The 15142-nt window shown below is 38.4% G+C and overlaps 1 protein-coding gene across 9 annotated transcripts in view; it reads right to left on the reverse strand.

The window, feature by feature from the left end:
* The window catches only part of KDM4C (lysine demethylase 4C), a 497442-nt gene that overhangs the window by 453215 nt on the left and 29085 nt on the right, over positions 1-15142 (reverse strand). For 8 of the 9 annotated variants that reach the window (XM_059411675.1, XM_059411674.1, XM_059411670.1 and 5 more), the window contains one exon: positions 573-733. The exons of the other annotated variant lie outside the window; for it this stretch is intronic. In XM_059411675.1, coding sequence (XP_059267658.1) covers positions 573-716 — 144 coding nt within the window. In that variant the 5' untranslated portion in view covers positions 717-733. The remainder of the gene's footprint in view (positions 1-572; positions 734-15142) is intronic. 9 annotated transcript variants of the gene reach the window in all.

The raw sequence follows: 15142 nt of genomic DNA on the forward strand, positions 1-15142 counted from the left end.
AGAAAGAAAATAGTGGTCACCTACAGCTGAGGGGATAGCAGGGAACAGAAAATGACTGCCAACGAGTACCAGTGAACTGTACATTTTAAGTGGCCAAATTGTATGATATGTGAATTATATTTCAGTAAATCTGTTATATTTGTAAAAGGGGAAAGAGAGAAAGAAACAATTAGAAAGAAAAGAGGAGGTAGAGAGAGAGGAAAGGGAGGGGAGTAGTTAAGCTTCAGGTTAATAACTGTCCTCTATGAGAAAGTGATGAAAGCTATGAATACTCTCACCTCTCTCTAGAGCCCAAACATGGATCTCTTTAGTTTCTAGAAGCCACACGTGTTTTAAAGAAAAATAAGAAGAAGAAGAGGAAGAAGAAGCCCTAGAACACAACCTAGCATAAATAGCTAAAAGAAAAAATAAGACAATTATTCTTTGAAGATAATAAATGCTCTGCATGAATTAATGAAAACAAATTTTACAAATATTCTCTGGAATAAACCATTTCCCATATTATGAAGACTAAGAGCAAAAACGAAAGGCCAAGTGATTGTTCTTGGTTTAAAGGATGTGAGGATAATCACCTTTGCAAGACCTGCTCGATGGGCTCCTTTAGACTCCATGTATGCGAGGTATTTGTTGAATTCCCGGAACTCCTCCATGGAGGGTCTGAAGGTCATGATCTTACAGCTGGGGTTCAAAGGACTCTCCACCTCCGCCACCTCCATGATGGCTGGGGCAGTCTCTGCAGAGGAGATGATGCAATCATCAGCACTGAATTCTTGTGTGCTTAAGGCTGGTGGTCATTTTCTCCCAAACAGCATGTAAGCACCCCAGTCCCAGCAGAAACTCTTCTCTTAGTTACTTACCATTCTCATTAACACCCCATTAGGGAGACTTCCTCATCTCTCCCAAACTCTTGGGAAAAGAACCTGTTTTTAGCCATTCCTCCTCCCAAGTTCCTATTCCTGATTATATTGCTCACCTCTTCAAAATCCTTCCTAGTGAGAATGAATTTTCTAACTTTCCAAGTTTACAGAAGGTGTTGTTCCTATGCACCAGTTCTGAAACAGATTCTCATACACACGACTGTATAAAGGCCTAACCTTGGATGAGTAGTGAATGGACAATGCCCAACATCCCCAGCATAGGATTGTTCAGTGTCCTAATACGCTTTCCTATAATAACTTACAAATTACCCATTCTGCAAAACTACCAAGTGCCAGACTAAAATACTAGAGGTAGAAAAAAGGGTAAGATTTGTCTTCACCATCCGAAGTCACTATCTAGAGGTGGAACAGACTTCAATACAAAACTATACACAGGCAGGGGTAATTAACTCCACCTAAATTACTCAGAAATGACTTCAGAGTTAAGACTTAGTAGAAGGTACAGGGGTTTGCCAGATAAGAGAAAAAGCATTCTGAGCAGTGAAAATATCTGGAAGTATTGTTAAAAACAGAATTTAGTTTGCCTAGAGCTCAGAAAGGAAAGATTACAGGATATCAAAGTAGAAAAATGGGCAAAAATATGAACTTAATCTTGCTGACAAAAACCAGGATGATTCCCTCAATATGTACTGAACACTTCAGACACACAGAATGAAAAAATTAGTAAGAAGCACTGGCCTGCCTGCCCCAGAAAGGAGTCTTATCCCCATCCCACTTCTAGAACCAATAATTGTACCTAGTATCTGACAATCCAAACAACAAATAGTCTCAGAACAAAACTCTCCTTTTTTTTTTTTATAAATTTAATTTGCTTGACAAAAAGAAAAATTGGGAAGGGATGAATACATAAAGATGAAAACATGCTATGGGATAATAAGAGGTTAAAATGGATCAGGGCTACAGATAAAGACATGAGCATCATTCATAAAGGTTTAAATAAGCATTCTCTCACCAAGTACATGTGAGAAGAATCAAATTAATCCTGCCACCCACTAGGAACTTAAATATAAAGGAGAAAATCTGCATGGATATAGGTAAGTTAATACATGACATAAAATATTATATATATATGTATATTATATATATATTTTTTTTTCTTAATTTAAATTCAGTTAGCCAGGGAACCTGGGTGTCTCAGTCATTAAGTGTCTGCCTTTGGCTCATGTCAGGATCCCAGGGTCCTGGGATTGAGCCCTGCATCAGGCTCCCTGCTGGGAGCCTGCTTCGCCCTCTCCTTCTCCCCTGGCTTATGTTCCCCCTCTAGGTGTCTCTCTGTCAAATAAAAATCTTTTAAAAATAAATAAATATAAATACATAAATAAATAAAGTCAATTAGCCGACATATATTACATCACTAGTGTCAGATGTAGTGTTCAGTGATTCATTAGGTGCGTATAACACCCAGTGGGGTAACTGGGTCATGGGCATTAAGGAGCACAAGGGTTGTGATATAAGCACTGGATGTTATTCTGTATTCTCTTTGCCTCAGGGAGAAAGCATGCAAAAGTAAAAACCTTCCAGGCAACCTCCCCACCCACTTCCCTTCACACCTATACAATAGATGCGCATGCCCAATGCTGGGCTGCAGGATCAAAGTCTAACCTCTATACAAGACACACATAATCCTTTAGAAGCACCTAGATCAAACCTTTACATAACTATCATGGCCTTGTCTACCACTACAGCCTGCATTATATTTTAAGCTCCAACAATGCTCACTGATTTGTGCTTCTCGAAACAAGTAAAACCCTCTGTGCCTCTGCCTAAATCATTCCCTCCCATCAGGGCAGCCTTTAACTGTCTCCTCACCTGGCAAACTCCTGGCCACTGTTAAGATTCTCAATCCTACCCAAGTAGGCCGAGGTGAGCCAGCCTGTGTATTTTGACTTCCCTTCCTGCATTCCTCATAGTAGCTGCCTATCACAGTTGTTGGCACTTCTGACCATACACTGAACTCTAAACTCAAGGGAAAAGCAGGCTGTCTCTGTAAACCCTAATTTCCAGTCTGAGATCCAGCCTGGTTTGTAACATCTGCTATAATAACTATTTGCTAACTGAATAAAGAAATAAATGCCAAAATGTTAAAATATTTACACAAAATGATACCAAATGCATGAAAAAGGAAAGTACTGATCTCACACACAGAAAAGTTACTTAGAAAACAAACTCATTGCTTGACAGGTAAAGAATAATCTGAGCAGTGAGAAAGGAGAAGAAGCTCCCGGACTACCTTTGGTACCTGGAAGGCAGCTTTACTTTTACCCTGGCCAAAGAACAAGGGTGTCATGCATAGCTCTCCCACAGAGGGAAAACCCACTAGAAAAGAAACTCAAAATTCATCCAGTCACTCGAAGAACCATTACCGAATGTCTAACTGCTGAGTAGGCATTCAGGAGGGAATGAAGCGAAACCCTAATAGGAGGGGAGTGAAGCAAACAATAAATAAGTCAGAAGCACGCTGAAGAAGAAACCAGGAGTAGCTATTTTTTTTTTTTAAGATTTTATCTACCTATCTGACAGAGAGAGATCACAAGTAGGCAGAGAGGCAGGCAGAGACAGAGGAAGAAGCAGGCTCCCCACTGAGCAGAGAGCCCAATGCGGGGCTGGATCCCAGGACCCTGGGATCATGACCCGAGCTGAAGGCAGAAGCTTAACCCGCTGAGCCACCCAGGCACCCCAGAAGTAGCTATTTTATATAGCGTAAGTGAGGAAGCATTTCAGACGCCTGAAAGAGGGAATAAATCATGCGGATAACTGAAGGAAAAGCATTTTGTACTAAAGCAACAGCAAGGAGCCTCTTGGGCTCTTCGAGGAATAGGAAGGATGTAAATGTGACTGGAAGTCATAAAGCAAGAGAGTGGAGAGAGGGAAAACAGAGAAAAGGAGTTTAGGGGAAGTAATTTGGGACTCTTCCCCTTCTTATACATTCTCATTCTTGATACTCTAACATGTTTCCTTTCAAGAAGATGACAGTGTTTTCTAAGGTAACTCTTCCAGAGGATTTTAAGCAGAGCACTGAGCAGGCTCATCATTCTGACTATTGTATCAAAGACAAGGTTGGAAGCACAGAAACAATTTACACCAATCCAGGCAAAATAAAATGGTGACTTGGACCAGAAGTAGGCAGTGAGAAGTGGTCAGATTGCAAATATATTCAGAACAAAATTTCCTGATAGAAGTAAGAGAAATGTGCAAGTCAAGATTTCTGGTCTAAAATACAGAACAATGGCTCTGACAAGAAACTGAGGCAATGAGACTGTTAAGATATGCAGCAAATTAGTAGCAATCAGAATTAAATATCTGCCCTTGACCTAGTTTGCTAACTTGTCTGTGAAACATACTTTGCCTCCTCCTCGTGTCACTATTCACTGATAACACAAACCCAGTTCTACCTACAAATCAGGCACATACACTAAAGACCTAGTTAATTTATGTTTCAGACCCTTTTCAATCTATAAAGTTAATATGTGATCACTATAAAATTTGAAATATGCTAAAATTTCTAAAAATTTAATGTGAATCCCACGACCCAAATCTTTGCCAACATGGCAGGCAATAAAAAAAAAATCTATTGTTAAGTTTTTTTTTTTTTTTGGACATTAATAACCATTTTCATTTTATTTTTGGGTTGCCTCCTTATGTTCTCTACCCGTAAAAGGTAGTTTATAAATTCACTATTCCTTGAGTTTTTCCTAATCCACATCTATCACTATTAAGCCTAATCATGCTGCTACAATCAAATTCCCAGTCACCCTTCTTTCTTTTACCTTTAGTTCTCTGAAGCAGAAGAGTAGGTTTAAAATGCTCTTGCAGGGGCACCTGGGTGGCTCAGTGGGTTAAAGCCTCTGCTTTCAGCTCAGGTCATGACACCAGGATCCTGGGATTGAGCCCCACATTGGGCTCTCTGCTCAGCAGGGAGCCTGCTTCCCTTCCTTTCTCTCTGCCTGCCTCTCTGCCTACTTGTGATCTCTGTCTGTCAAATAAATAAATAAAATCTTAAAAAAAAAAAATGCTCTTGCAGTGTTTCCCACTCAGAGAAAGACTTATACTTTGGGGAAAATATACCTGTGATTTTCAGCTGGAGGTAATGTAATTAATAATATTTTTTTTAATGCCACACCTCTTACAGACAGTCCCCAAAGTGAGTGACAACAGCTGATGACAACTTTATTGTTTTGCTTCTAGAGAGCTAGTCATCAATGTTTTTTCAGACCACCTAAAACAGCCAAATTTATAGTAAGCACCCTAAGAATTTTTTCTTAATTAAAGATCTTTTTCAGCAAGTGAAGGAAAGTGTAACACTAATTCATACTTATATAACTCTCCCAGCTTCTGTTCTGAAAAGTTGTACTTTATCATGAAGGAAAAACATGTGCTCTTCTTATCTTAATCATATATCTTTATTTGGCAATAGAAAAGAAACTGAATTAATGCTTTGCTGCTAAATGTAAATCTATATCCTATATAACTTTCCTGTGTACACCTATTTTTCCAAATTGTGTTCTCTTATTTAAGTAATTTCTGCGGAAAATGTAAAAACAGGATTACTCGTTTCTTAGACAATGCCTGCCACAGAACTGGTATACAGTGCTTACGGTCTCTGAAGAGAACACTTAAGGATCAACTATAAAGTACAACCCTGGGAGATAAAGCACTCACCATTTAAGCAGATAATATATTAAGCTAAAAAGAAAATGAACCAAGGCACGATTACTAGCTATGCCAGTGTTAGATGAGAACTCTCCCCCCATGATTCCTCCTGTGGACCCGCTGGAACCCTGGAGGCCATCCTTTCCAGTCCTCACTCACTCCTACTTCCCTACAGTGAGATTTTAGAAGAAACTGTCCAGCCAAGGCCCAGATGTTACAGCTATGACTACCTTGCTCTCCTTTCAGTTCCCAAGTGCCACGTCCACCAGAGGGAGGGCTTGGACCTTGTCTAAGGTAGCTGGAAAGCTGGCATTTCCATTCCAACACTGTAATTCACCCAGTTTGGTCTCACAGTGAGTCAATAAGGTTCTTCTTACATAGTGCTCAGTAAGGCGTTGTTATGAGTTTAATTGTGTCCCCCAAAAAGATGTGTAAAAACCTGAGCCTTAATACAGGTGAATATGACCTTTTTTGGAAGCACAGGTTTTGCAGATGTAAGCAAGTAAGATGAGATCATGTTCAACACCTCATCCAATATGACCAGTGTCCTTATAAAAGGAGAAGAGTCAGAAAAAGAGGAAAGAATAATGTGAAGATGGAGGCAGGCAGACGAAGTCACACAGCTGCAAACCAAGGAATGTCAGCCAATACACAAGGCTAAGACAAAGGCACAGATCTTCCCCCAGATCCTTCAGAGAAAGCATGACCATACTGACACTTTGATTTTGGCTTTCTACCCCCTAGAACTGTGAGAAAATCAATTTCTCTCATTTTAAGCCATCCAAGTTTGTGGTTAGTCATTATGGCAGCCCTAACAAACTAATACAGGCATCAGGATCAGACTGATGGGACCCTGGTAGACTGCCACATTCTCCAACCCCAGCCTCACCAATACTAAAGCCTGAAATACTCTGACCTTCCATCTGACTCCATATTTCTCAAATGGGTGGGAAAGTGGTGGAACACTCCAAAAATGCCACATTAGCCATTAGTATGTCTAACCAGGAACTGAACCACAACAGGGTCATCTGGCTTTAAAGTCTGCCCTTTTCTGTCATCCCAGGACTTCACAGGCCTGGCACCCTAAAATGAAAAGGAAGACAGCAAAGAAAAGCCCTCAGCCTATTAATCATTTTTTGCCTGAGCTAGACTCATTCCTCTTCCAGGCAGCTCTTCTTGAATCATCTTGGTCCCATTCAATCTTGCTCCACCAGCCTACAGAAACCAGAAGTAAAAATGGGAAGGTGGACTCAGGGAGATAGTTCTGGGACAGAAGAGCCAAGGCAACAAATGAATTTGTACAAAACTTTCTTTTATTACACAGATAATATATGGGTCCCAGGAGAAGGTTTCTAAAGAGAGATGATCCAAGTAAATATCTAAATTCTCTCCAACAGGGGGAGGAGTCAAGATGGCGGAGAAGTAGCAAGCTGAGACTGCTTCAGCTAGCCGGAGATCAGCTAGATAGCTTATCTAAAGATTGCAAACACCTGAAAATCCATCGGCAGATCGAAGAGAAGAAGAACAGCAATTCTGGAAACAGAAAAAACAACCACTTTCTGAAAGGTGTTTTCTTTTTTAAAAAATTCTTTTCTTTTCTTTTTTTTTTTTCTTTTCTTTTTGTTTTTGTTTTTTTCTTTCTTTCTTCCTTTTTGAACCTCTTTTTATCCCCTTTCTCCCCACTCACGATTTTGGATCTCTTCTAATTGGGTTAAAGCATATTTTCCTGGGGTTGTTGCCACCCTTTTAGTATTTTACTTGCCCCTTCATTTACTCTTATCTGGACAAAATGACAAGACGTAAAAATTCAACACAAAAAAAAGAACAAGAGGCAGTACCGAAGGCTAGGGACCTAATCAATACAGACATCGGTAATATGTCAGATCTAGAGTTCAGAATGACAATACTCAAGGTTCTAGCCGGGCTCGAAAAAGGCATGGAAGATATTAGAGAAACCCTCTCGAGAGATATAAAAGCCCTTTCTGGAGAAATAAAAGAACTAAAATCTAACCAAGGTGAAATAAAAAAAGCTATTAATGAGGTGCAATCAAAAATGGAGGCTCTAACTGCTAGGATAAATGAGGCAGAAGAAAGAATTAGTGATATAGAAGACCAAATGACAGAGAATAAAGAAGCTGAGCAAAAGAGGGACAAACAGCTACTGGACCACGAGGGGAGAATTCGAGAGATAAGTGACACCATAAGACGAAACAACATTAGAATAATTGGGATTCCAGAAGAAGAAGAAAGTGAGAGGGGAGCAGAAGGTATACTGGAGAGAATTATTGGGGAGAATTTCCCCAATATGGCAAAGGGAACGAGCATCAAAATTCAGGAGGTTCAGAGAATGCCCCTCAAAATCAATAAGAATAGGCCCACACCCCGTCACCTAATAGTAAAATTTACAAGTCTCAATGACAAAGAGAAAATCCTGAAAGCAGCCCGGGAAAAGAAGTCTGTAACATACAATGGTAAAAATATTAGATTGGCAGCTGACTTATCCACAGAGACCTGGCAGGCCAGAAAGAGCTGGCATGATATTTTCAGAGCACTAAACGAGAAAAACATGCAGCCAAGAATACTATATCCAGCTAGGCTATCATTGAAAATAGAAGGAGAGATTAAAAGCTTCCAGGACAAACAACAACTGAAAGAATTTGCAAATACCAAACCAGCTCTACAGGAAATATTGAAAGGGGTCCTCTAAGCAAAGAGAGAGCCTACAAGTGGTAGACCAGAAAGGAACAGAGACCATATACAGTAACAGTCACCTTACAGGCAATACAATGGCACTAAATTCATATCTCACAATAGTTACCCTGAATGTGAATGGGCTAAATGCCCCTGTCAAAAGACACAGGGTATCAGAATGGATAAAAAAACAAAACCCATCTATATGTTGCCTCCAAGAAACACATTTTAAGCCAGAAGACACCTCCAGATTTAAAGTGAGGGGGTGGAAAAGAATTTACCATGCTAATGGACATCAGAAGAAAGCAGGAGTGGCAATCCTTATATCAGATCAATTAGATTTTAAGCCAAAGAGATGAGGAAGGACACTATATCATACTCAAAGGGTCTGTCCAACAAGAAGATTTAACAATTTTAAATATCTATGCCCCCAACGTGGGAGCAGCCAACTATATAAACCAATTAATAACAAAATCAAAGAAACACATCAACAATAATACAATAATAGTAGGGGACTTTAACACTCCCCTCACTGAAATGGACAGGTCATCCAAGCAAAAGATCAGCAAGGAAATAAAGGCCTTAAACGACACACTGGACCAGATGGACATCACGGATATATTCAGAATATTTCATCCCAAAGCAACAGAATACACATTCTTCTCTAGTGCACATGGAACATTCTCCAGAATAGATCACATCCTCGGTCCTAAATCAGGACTCAACCGGTATCAAAAGATTGGGATCATTCCCTGCATATTTTCAGACCACAATGCTCTAAAGCTAGAACTCAACCACAAAAGGAAGTTTGGAAAGAACTCAAATACATGGAGACTAAACAGTATCCTTCTAAAGAATGAATGGGTCAACCGGGAAATTAAAGAAGAATTGAAAAAAATCATGGAAACAAATGATAATGAAAATACAACGGTTCAAAATCTGTGGGACACAACAAAGGCAGTCCTGAGAGGAAAATATATAGCGGTACAAGCCTTTCTCAAGAAACAAGAAAGGTCTCAGGTACACAACCTAACCCTACACCTAAAGGAGCTGGAGAAAGAACAAGAAAGAAACCCTAAGCCCAGCAGGAGAAGAGAAATCATAAAGATCAGAGCAGAAATCAATGAAATAGAAACCAAAAAAACAATAGAACAAATCAACGAAACTAGGAGCTGGTTCTTTGAAAGAATTAATAAAATTGATAAACCCCTGGCCCGACTTATCAAAAAGAAAAGAGAAAGGACCCAAATAAATAAAATCATGAATGAAAGAGGAGAGATCACAACTAACACCAAAGAAATACAAACTATTATAAGAACATACTATGAGCAACTCTACGGCAATAAATTTGACAATCTGGAAGAAATGGATGCATTCCTAGAAACATATAAACTACCACAACTGAACCAGGAAGAAATAGAAAGCCTGAACAGACCCATAACCAGTAAGGAGATTGAAACAGTCATTAAAAATCTCCAAACAAACAAAAGCCCAGGGCCAGACGGCTTCCCGGGGGAATTCTACCAAACATTTAAAGAAGAACTAATTCCTATTCTCCTGAAACTGTTCCAAACAATAGAAATGGAAGGAAAACTTCCAAACTCATTTTATGAGGCCAGCATCACCTTGATCCCAAAACCAGACAAGGATCCCACCAAAAAAGAGAGCTATAGACCGATATCCTTGATGAACACAGATGCGAAAATACTCAACAAAATACTAGCCAATAGGATTCAACAGTACATTAAAAAGATTATTCACCACGACCAAGTGGGATTTATTCCAGGGCTGCAAGGTTGGTTCAACATCCGCAAATCAGTCAATGTGATACAACACATCAATAAAAGAAAGAACAAGAACCATATGATACTCTCAATAGATGCTGAAAAAGCATTTGACAAAGTACAGCATCCCTTCCTGATCAAAACTCTTCAAAGTGTAGGGATAGAGGGCACATACCTCAATATCATCAAAGCCATCTATGAAAAACCCACCGCAAATATCATTCTCAATGGAGAAAAACTGAAAGCTTTTCCGCTAAGGTCAGGAACACGGCAGGGATGTCCATTATCACCACTGCTATTCAACATCGTACTAGAGGTCCTAGCCTCAGCAATCAGACAACAAAAGGAAATTAAAGGCATCCAAATCGGCAAAGAAGAAGTCAAATTATCACTCTTCGCAGATGATATGATACTATATGTGGAAAACCCAAAAGACTCCACTCCAAAACTGCTAGAACTTATACAGGAATTCAGTAAAGTGTCAGGATATAAAATCAATGCACAGAAATCAGTTGCATTTCTTTACACCAACAAAAAGACCGAAGAAAGAGAAATTAAGGAGTCAATCCCATTTACATTTGCACCCCAAACCATAAGATACCTAGGAATAAACCTAACCAAAGAGGCAAAGAATCTATACTCAGAAAACTATAAAGTACTCATGAAAGAAATTGAGGAAGACACAAAGAAATGGAAAAATGTTCCATGCTCCTGGATTGGAAGAATAAATATTGTGAAAATGTCTATGCTACCTAAAGCAATCTACACATTTAATGCAATTCCTATCAAAGTACCATCCATCTTTTTCAAAGAAATGGAACAAATAATTCTAAAATTTATATGGAACCAGAAAAGACCTCGAATAGCCAAAGGGATATTGAAAAAGAAAGCCAACGTTGGTGGCATCACAATTCCGGACTTCAGGCTCTATTACAAAGCTGTCATCATCAAGACAGCATGGTACTGGCACAAAAACAGACACATAGATCAATGGAACAGAATAGAGAGCCCAGAAATAGACCCTCAAATCTATGGTCAACTAATCTTCGACAAAGCAGGAAAGAATGTCCAATGGGAAAAAGACAGCCTTTTCAATAAATGGTGCTGGGAAAATTGGACAGCCACATGCAGAAAAATGAAATTGGACCATTTCCTTACACCACACACAAAAATAGACTCAAAATGGATGAAGGACCTCAATGTACGAAAGGAATCCATCAAAATCCTTGAGGAGAACACGGGCAGCAACCTCTTCGACCTCTGCCGCAGCAACATCTTCCTAGGAACAACGCAAAAGGCAAGGGAAGCAAGGGAAAAAATGAACTACTGGGATTTCATCAAGATCAAAAGCTTTTGCACAGCAAAGGAAACAGTTAACAAAATCAAAAGACAACTGACAGAATGGGAGAAGATATTTGCAAACGACATATCAGATAAAGGACTAGTGTCCAGAATCTATAAAGAACTTAGCAAACTCAACACCCAAAGAACAAATAATCCAATCAAGAAATGGGCAGAAGACATGAACAGACATTTCTGCAAAGAAGACATCCAGATGGCCAACAGACACATGAAAAAGTGCTCCATATCACTCGGCATCAGGGAAATACAAATCAAAACCACAATGAGATATCACCTCACACCAGTCAGAATGGCTAAAATCAACAAGTCAGGAAATGACAGATGCTGGCGAGGATGCGGAGAAAGGGGAACCCTCCTACACTGTTGGTGGGAATGCAAGCTGGTGCAGCCACTCTGGAAAACAGCATGGAGGTTCCTCAAAATGTTGAAAATAGAACTGCCCTATGACCCAGCAATTGCACTATTGGGTATTTACCCTAAAGATACAAATGTAGTGATCCAAAGGGACACATGCACCCGAATGTTTATAGCAGCAATGTCCACAATAGCCAAACTATGGAAAGAACCTAGATGTCCATCAACAGATGAATGGATCAAGAAGATGTGGTATATATATACAATGGAATACTATGCAGCCATCAAAAGAAATGAAATCTTGCCATTTGCAACAACATGGATGGAACTAGAGCGTATCATGCTTAGTGAAATAAGTCAAGCAGAGAAAGACAACTATCATATGATCTCCCTGATATGAGGAAGTGGTGATGCAACATGGAGGCTTAAGTGGGTAGAAGAAGAATAAATGAAACAAGATGGGATTGGGAGGGAGACAAACCATAAGTGACTCTTAATCTCACAAAACAAACTGAGGGTTGCCGGGGGGAGGGGGTTTGGGAGAAGGGGGTGGGATTATGGACATTGGGGAGGGTATGTGCTTTGGTGAGTGCTGTGAAGTGTGTAAACCTGGTGATTCACAGACCTGTACCCCTGGGGATAAAAATATATGTTTATAAAAAATAAAAAATTAAATTCTCTCCAACAATCTGTACCGGTCAAAACATAATCCTGATCACACCCCTCTTACACCCTTAGTGGATGGAACAGGCAGAAGTCATCCTCCTGGGCAAACTGAGCAAGGCTTCTCCTCTTGATCACCAAAGATCTGGCAAGATTAACAGATACTGGAGCACTGAGGCTATCATCTCCTCAGACTTAAGTACGCAATAAGAGTGTGTTGGAACCATTAAAGCTGCCAAGTATTCACTCTTGGCCCCACCTGGCATGACATTCATTTCCAGGGTCAGATTATAGCCAGGTCTAGACTTCAGTGGGTCAGGAGAAGAAATTTTCCTTTCATGAAATGCTCACAATGTAATTAATTCTAGTTGCAAACACTAAACTTCTCAGCACTAACTCTTACAGCATATAACATCTAATTTATATGTCCCCTTCAGTCTTGCAACAATTTTTCAAATGCACTGAGTCAGATATTAATTACATGTGTCATTTCTTGGTTTTCCTTTCTCTATCTCTTAAACTTCCATAGTAACCATCAATAGGGGTCTGGCTGAATCAGTGTATTACTTCTGACAACACAGTATAGGCAACGTAAGAAGAGTGAGAGAGATCTCTAAGTAAAGATCTGAAGTGATTTCCAAATTACACTGTTAAATTAAAAAAGCAAAGTGCAGAACAGCTTATAATATTCTACTTTTTGTACAGGAAGCAAGATCAAACCCATAAAAATGGTTACCTAAAGGGAAAAGAAGACACAGATAAGGAAGCAAAACTTCTGTGAGTATATCCCTATATACTATGGGCCAAGTAGTATATATGATTTCATATAGTAGTATATATGATTTCATATATATGATTTCATATAGTAGTATATATGATTTCATATATATATATGATTTCATATAATCATATAAATAATTTACAAATTATTTTGTAAATCATACAAATATGATTTGTATTTGTACAAATCATATAAATAATTTACAAAATTAAAAAGAAAATCATATAAATAATTTATATGAAATCATATAATTTACAAAATTAAAAAGAAAAAAAAGACCTCAAAACTGAAAAACAAGCTAATTACATAATAAGTCAGTGGCATAAGCAAACAAGGAAAAGAACTACTTAAGTAACTGTGAGTCAAAGTGTTTAGGCTATAGATTCTAACAGGATATATTTTGGGATATAGAACAATTTTTAAAAGATATATATAAACTGTATTTATTTGTCAAATTGTTAGTAGTAATATTATTGATATTGGGTCTTTTTTAACTATTACAAGTATACTATAAGATACAGCAAATAAGTAATAATGCTAATGTCATTGGGGATCAAGATTTTCATTATAAGGAGATACCAATATAAAATTCTTGATTAAAAACGTAATCTTTCACTAGAACTGAAACAGCAATATGAACTCAAGATTTTTTTCTCTCAAAATATTTATCTCCTAGTACTGCCCACTTAAAAAGGCATGGAAATAATGATAAGATAGTAGCAAAAATTATACTTTGCACAAAAATTATGGCCTCTAAATACCATATCTCAATGAAAAGAACCAGGGATCTTTGTAGAAAATGCTGGTTCCAAGTTTGGGACAAGAAATATATAAGATGTGTCTAGAACATGTTTGTGCCAGAAAGAAAGCAAGCTATCAAAGACTTTTGAGGATACATATCACTTCAAAATTAACATCACTGCTAAGAAAATTAGATAGCATGTGCCTCCTGATAAGATGCACTAAGAAGGATACATCTACTTACATGGCTATCCTACCAAAAGTAAATAATTTATATCTAATCATGAGGAAACATCACGAAAGGCCAAATTAAGTGATATTCTTACAAATAAAGAGGTTATACTCTTCAAAAATGTGAAGGTCATAAAAGACAAAAGATTAAAAAGTAGTTCCAGATTTTAAAAAGACTAATGAAATATGTGATCCTTGGATCCTAGACCAAAAAACAATTTTTTTCTCTTTTCCTATGGTACAAAGAATATCATTGGGATAAATGGTGAATCTGAAAAAGATCTGATCAGATAATAGTGCTGTCTCAAATTAATTTTCTGATCTTGATAACTATACTGTGGTTAGAGAATGCTCTTGTTTTTAGGAACATAAAATGATGTGTTTACAGTTAGAGGGGCATTACATATATAAGTTACTTTCAAATGGTTAAGAAAATATTATGCACATGCACACACGCACACACCAAAGAATAAATAAATAATGAGCATAGAGGAACTATAACACTTAGGAAATCTGTATGAAGTGTATGGGGGAACATCTTGTTCTCTTTTTAGCAAATTTTCTTTAAGTCTGAATTTATTTCCAAATAAGTCAAGAAAACAAAAACAACTAATGGGAGTCATATCAAAAGGACATGGGAACTTTGGAGAAAACAGTCACAGTGGCCCCAAGCAGGTGTCAGAGTCTGAGTGGATGAAGAAAACATCCTGCAAGCATAGCAGCAGCAACACTAGGAGACTGGCTACATACTGGCCTATAGCGGGAGCCCAGTTCTTCCCATTGGAGAAAGGAATATTCAGATATGGAGGGGGAGGAAATTAGAACTGACCTTTGGTAATAGATTAGAATTTGGGAGCACAGGTATAAGCTCACAATGTGTATGTATGTATGTGGGTAGATATGTGAATGTGTATATATACATGTCCATGGATATGTACAGATACTTC

The sequence above is a fragment of the Mustela nigripes genome, chromosome 9, assembly GCF_022355385.1.
Source record: "Mustela nigripes isolate SB6536 chromosome 9, MUSNIG.SB6536, whole genome shotgun sequence".
NCBI lineage: Eukaryota > Metazoa > Chordata > Mammalia > Carnivora > Mustelidae > Mustela > Mustela nigripes.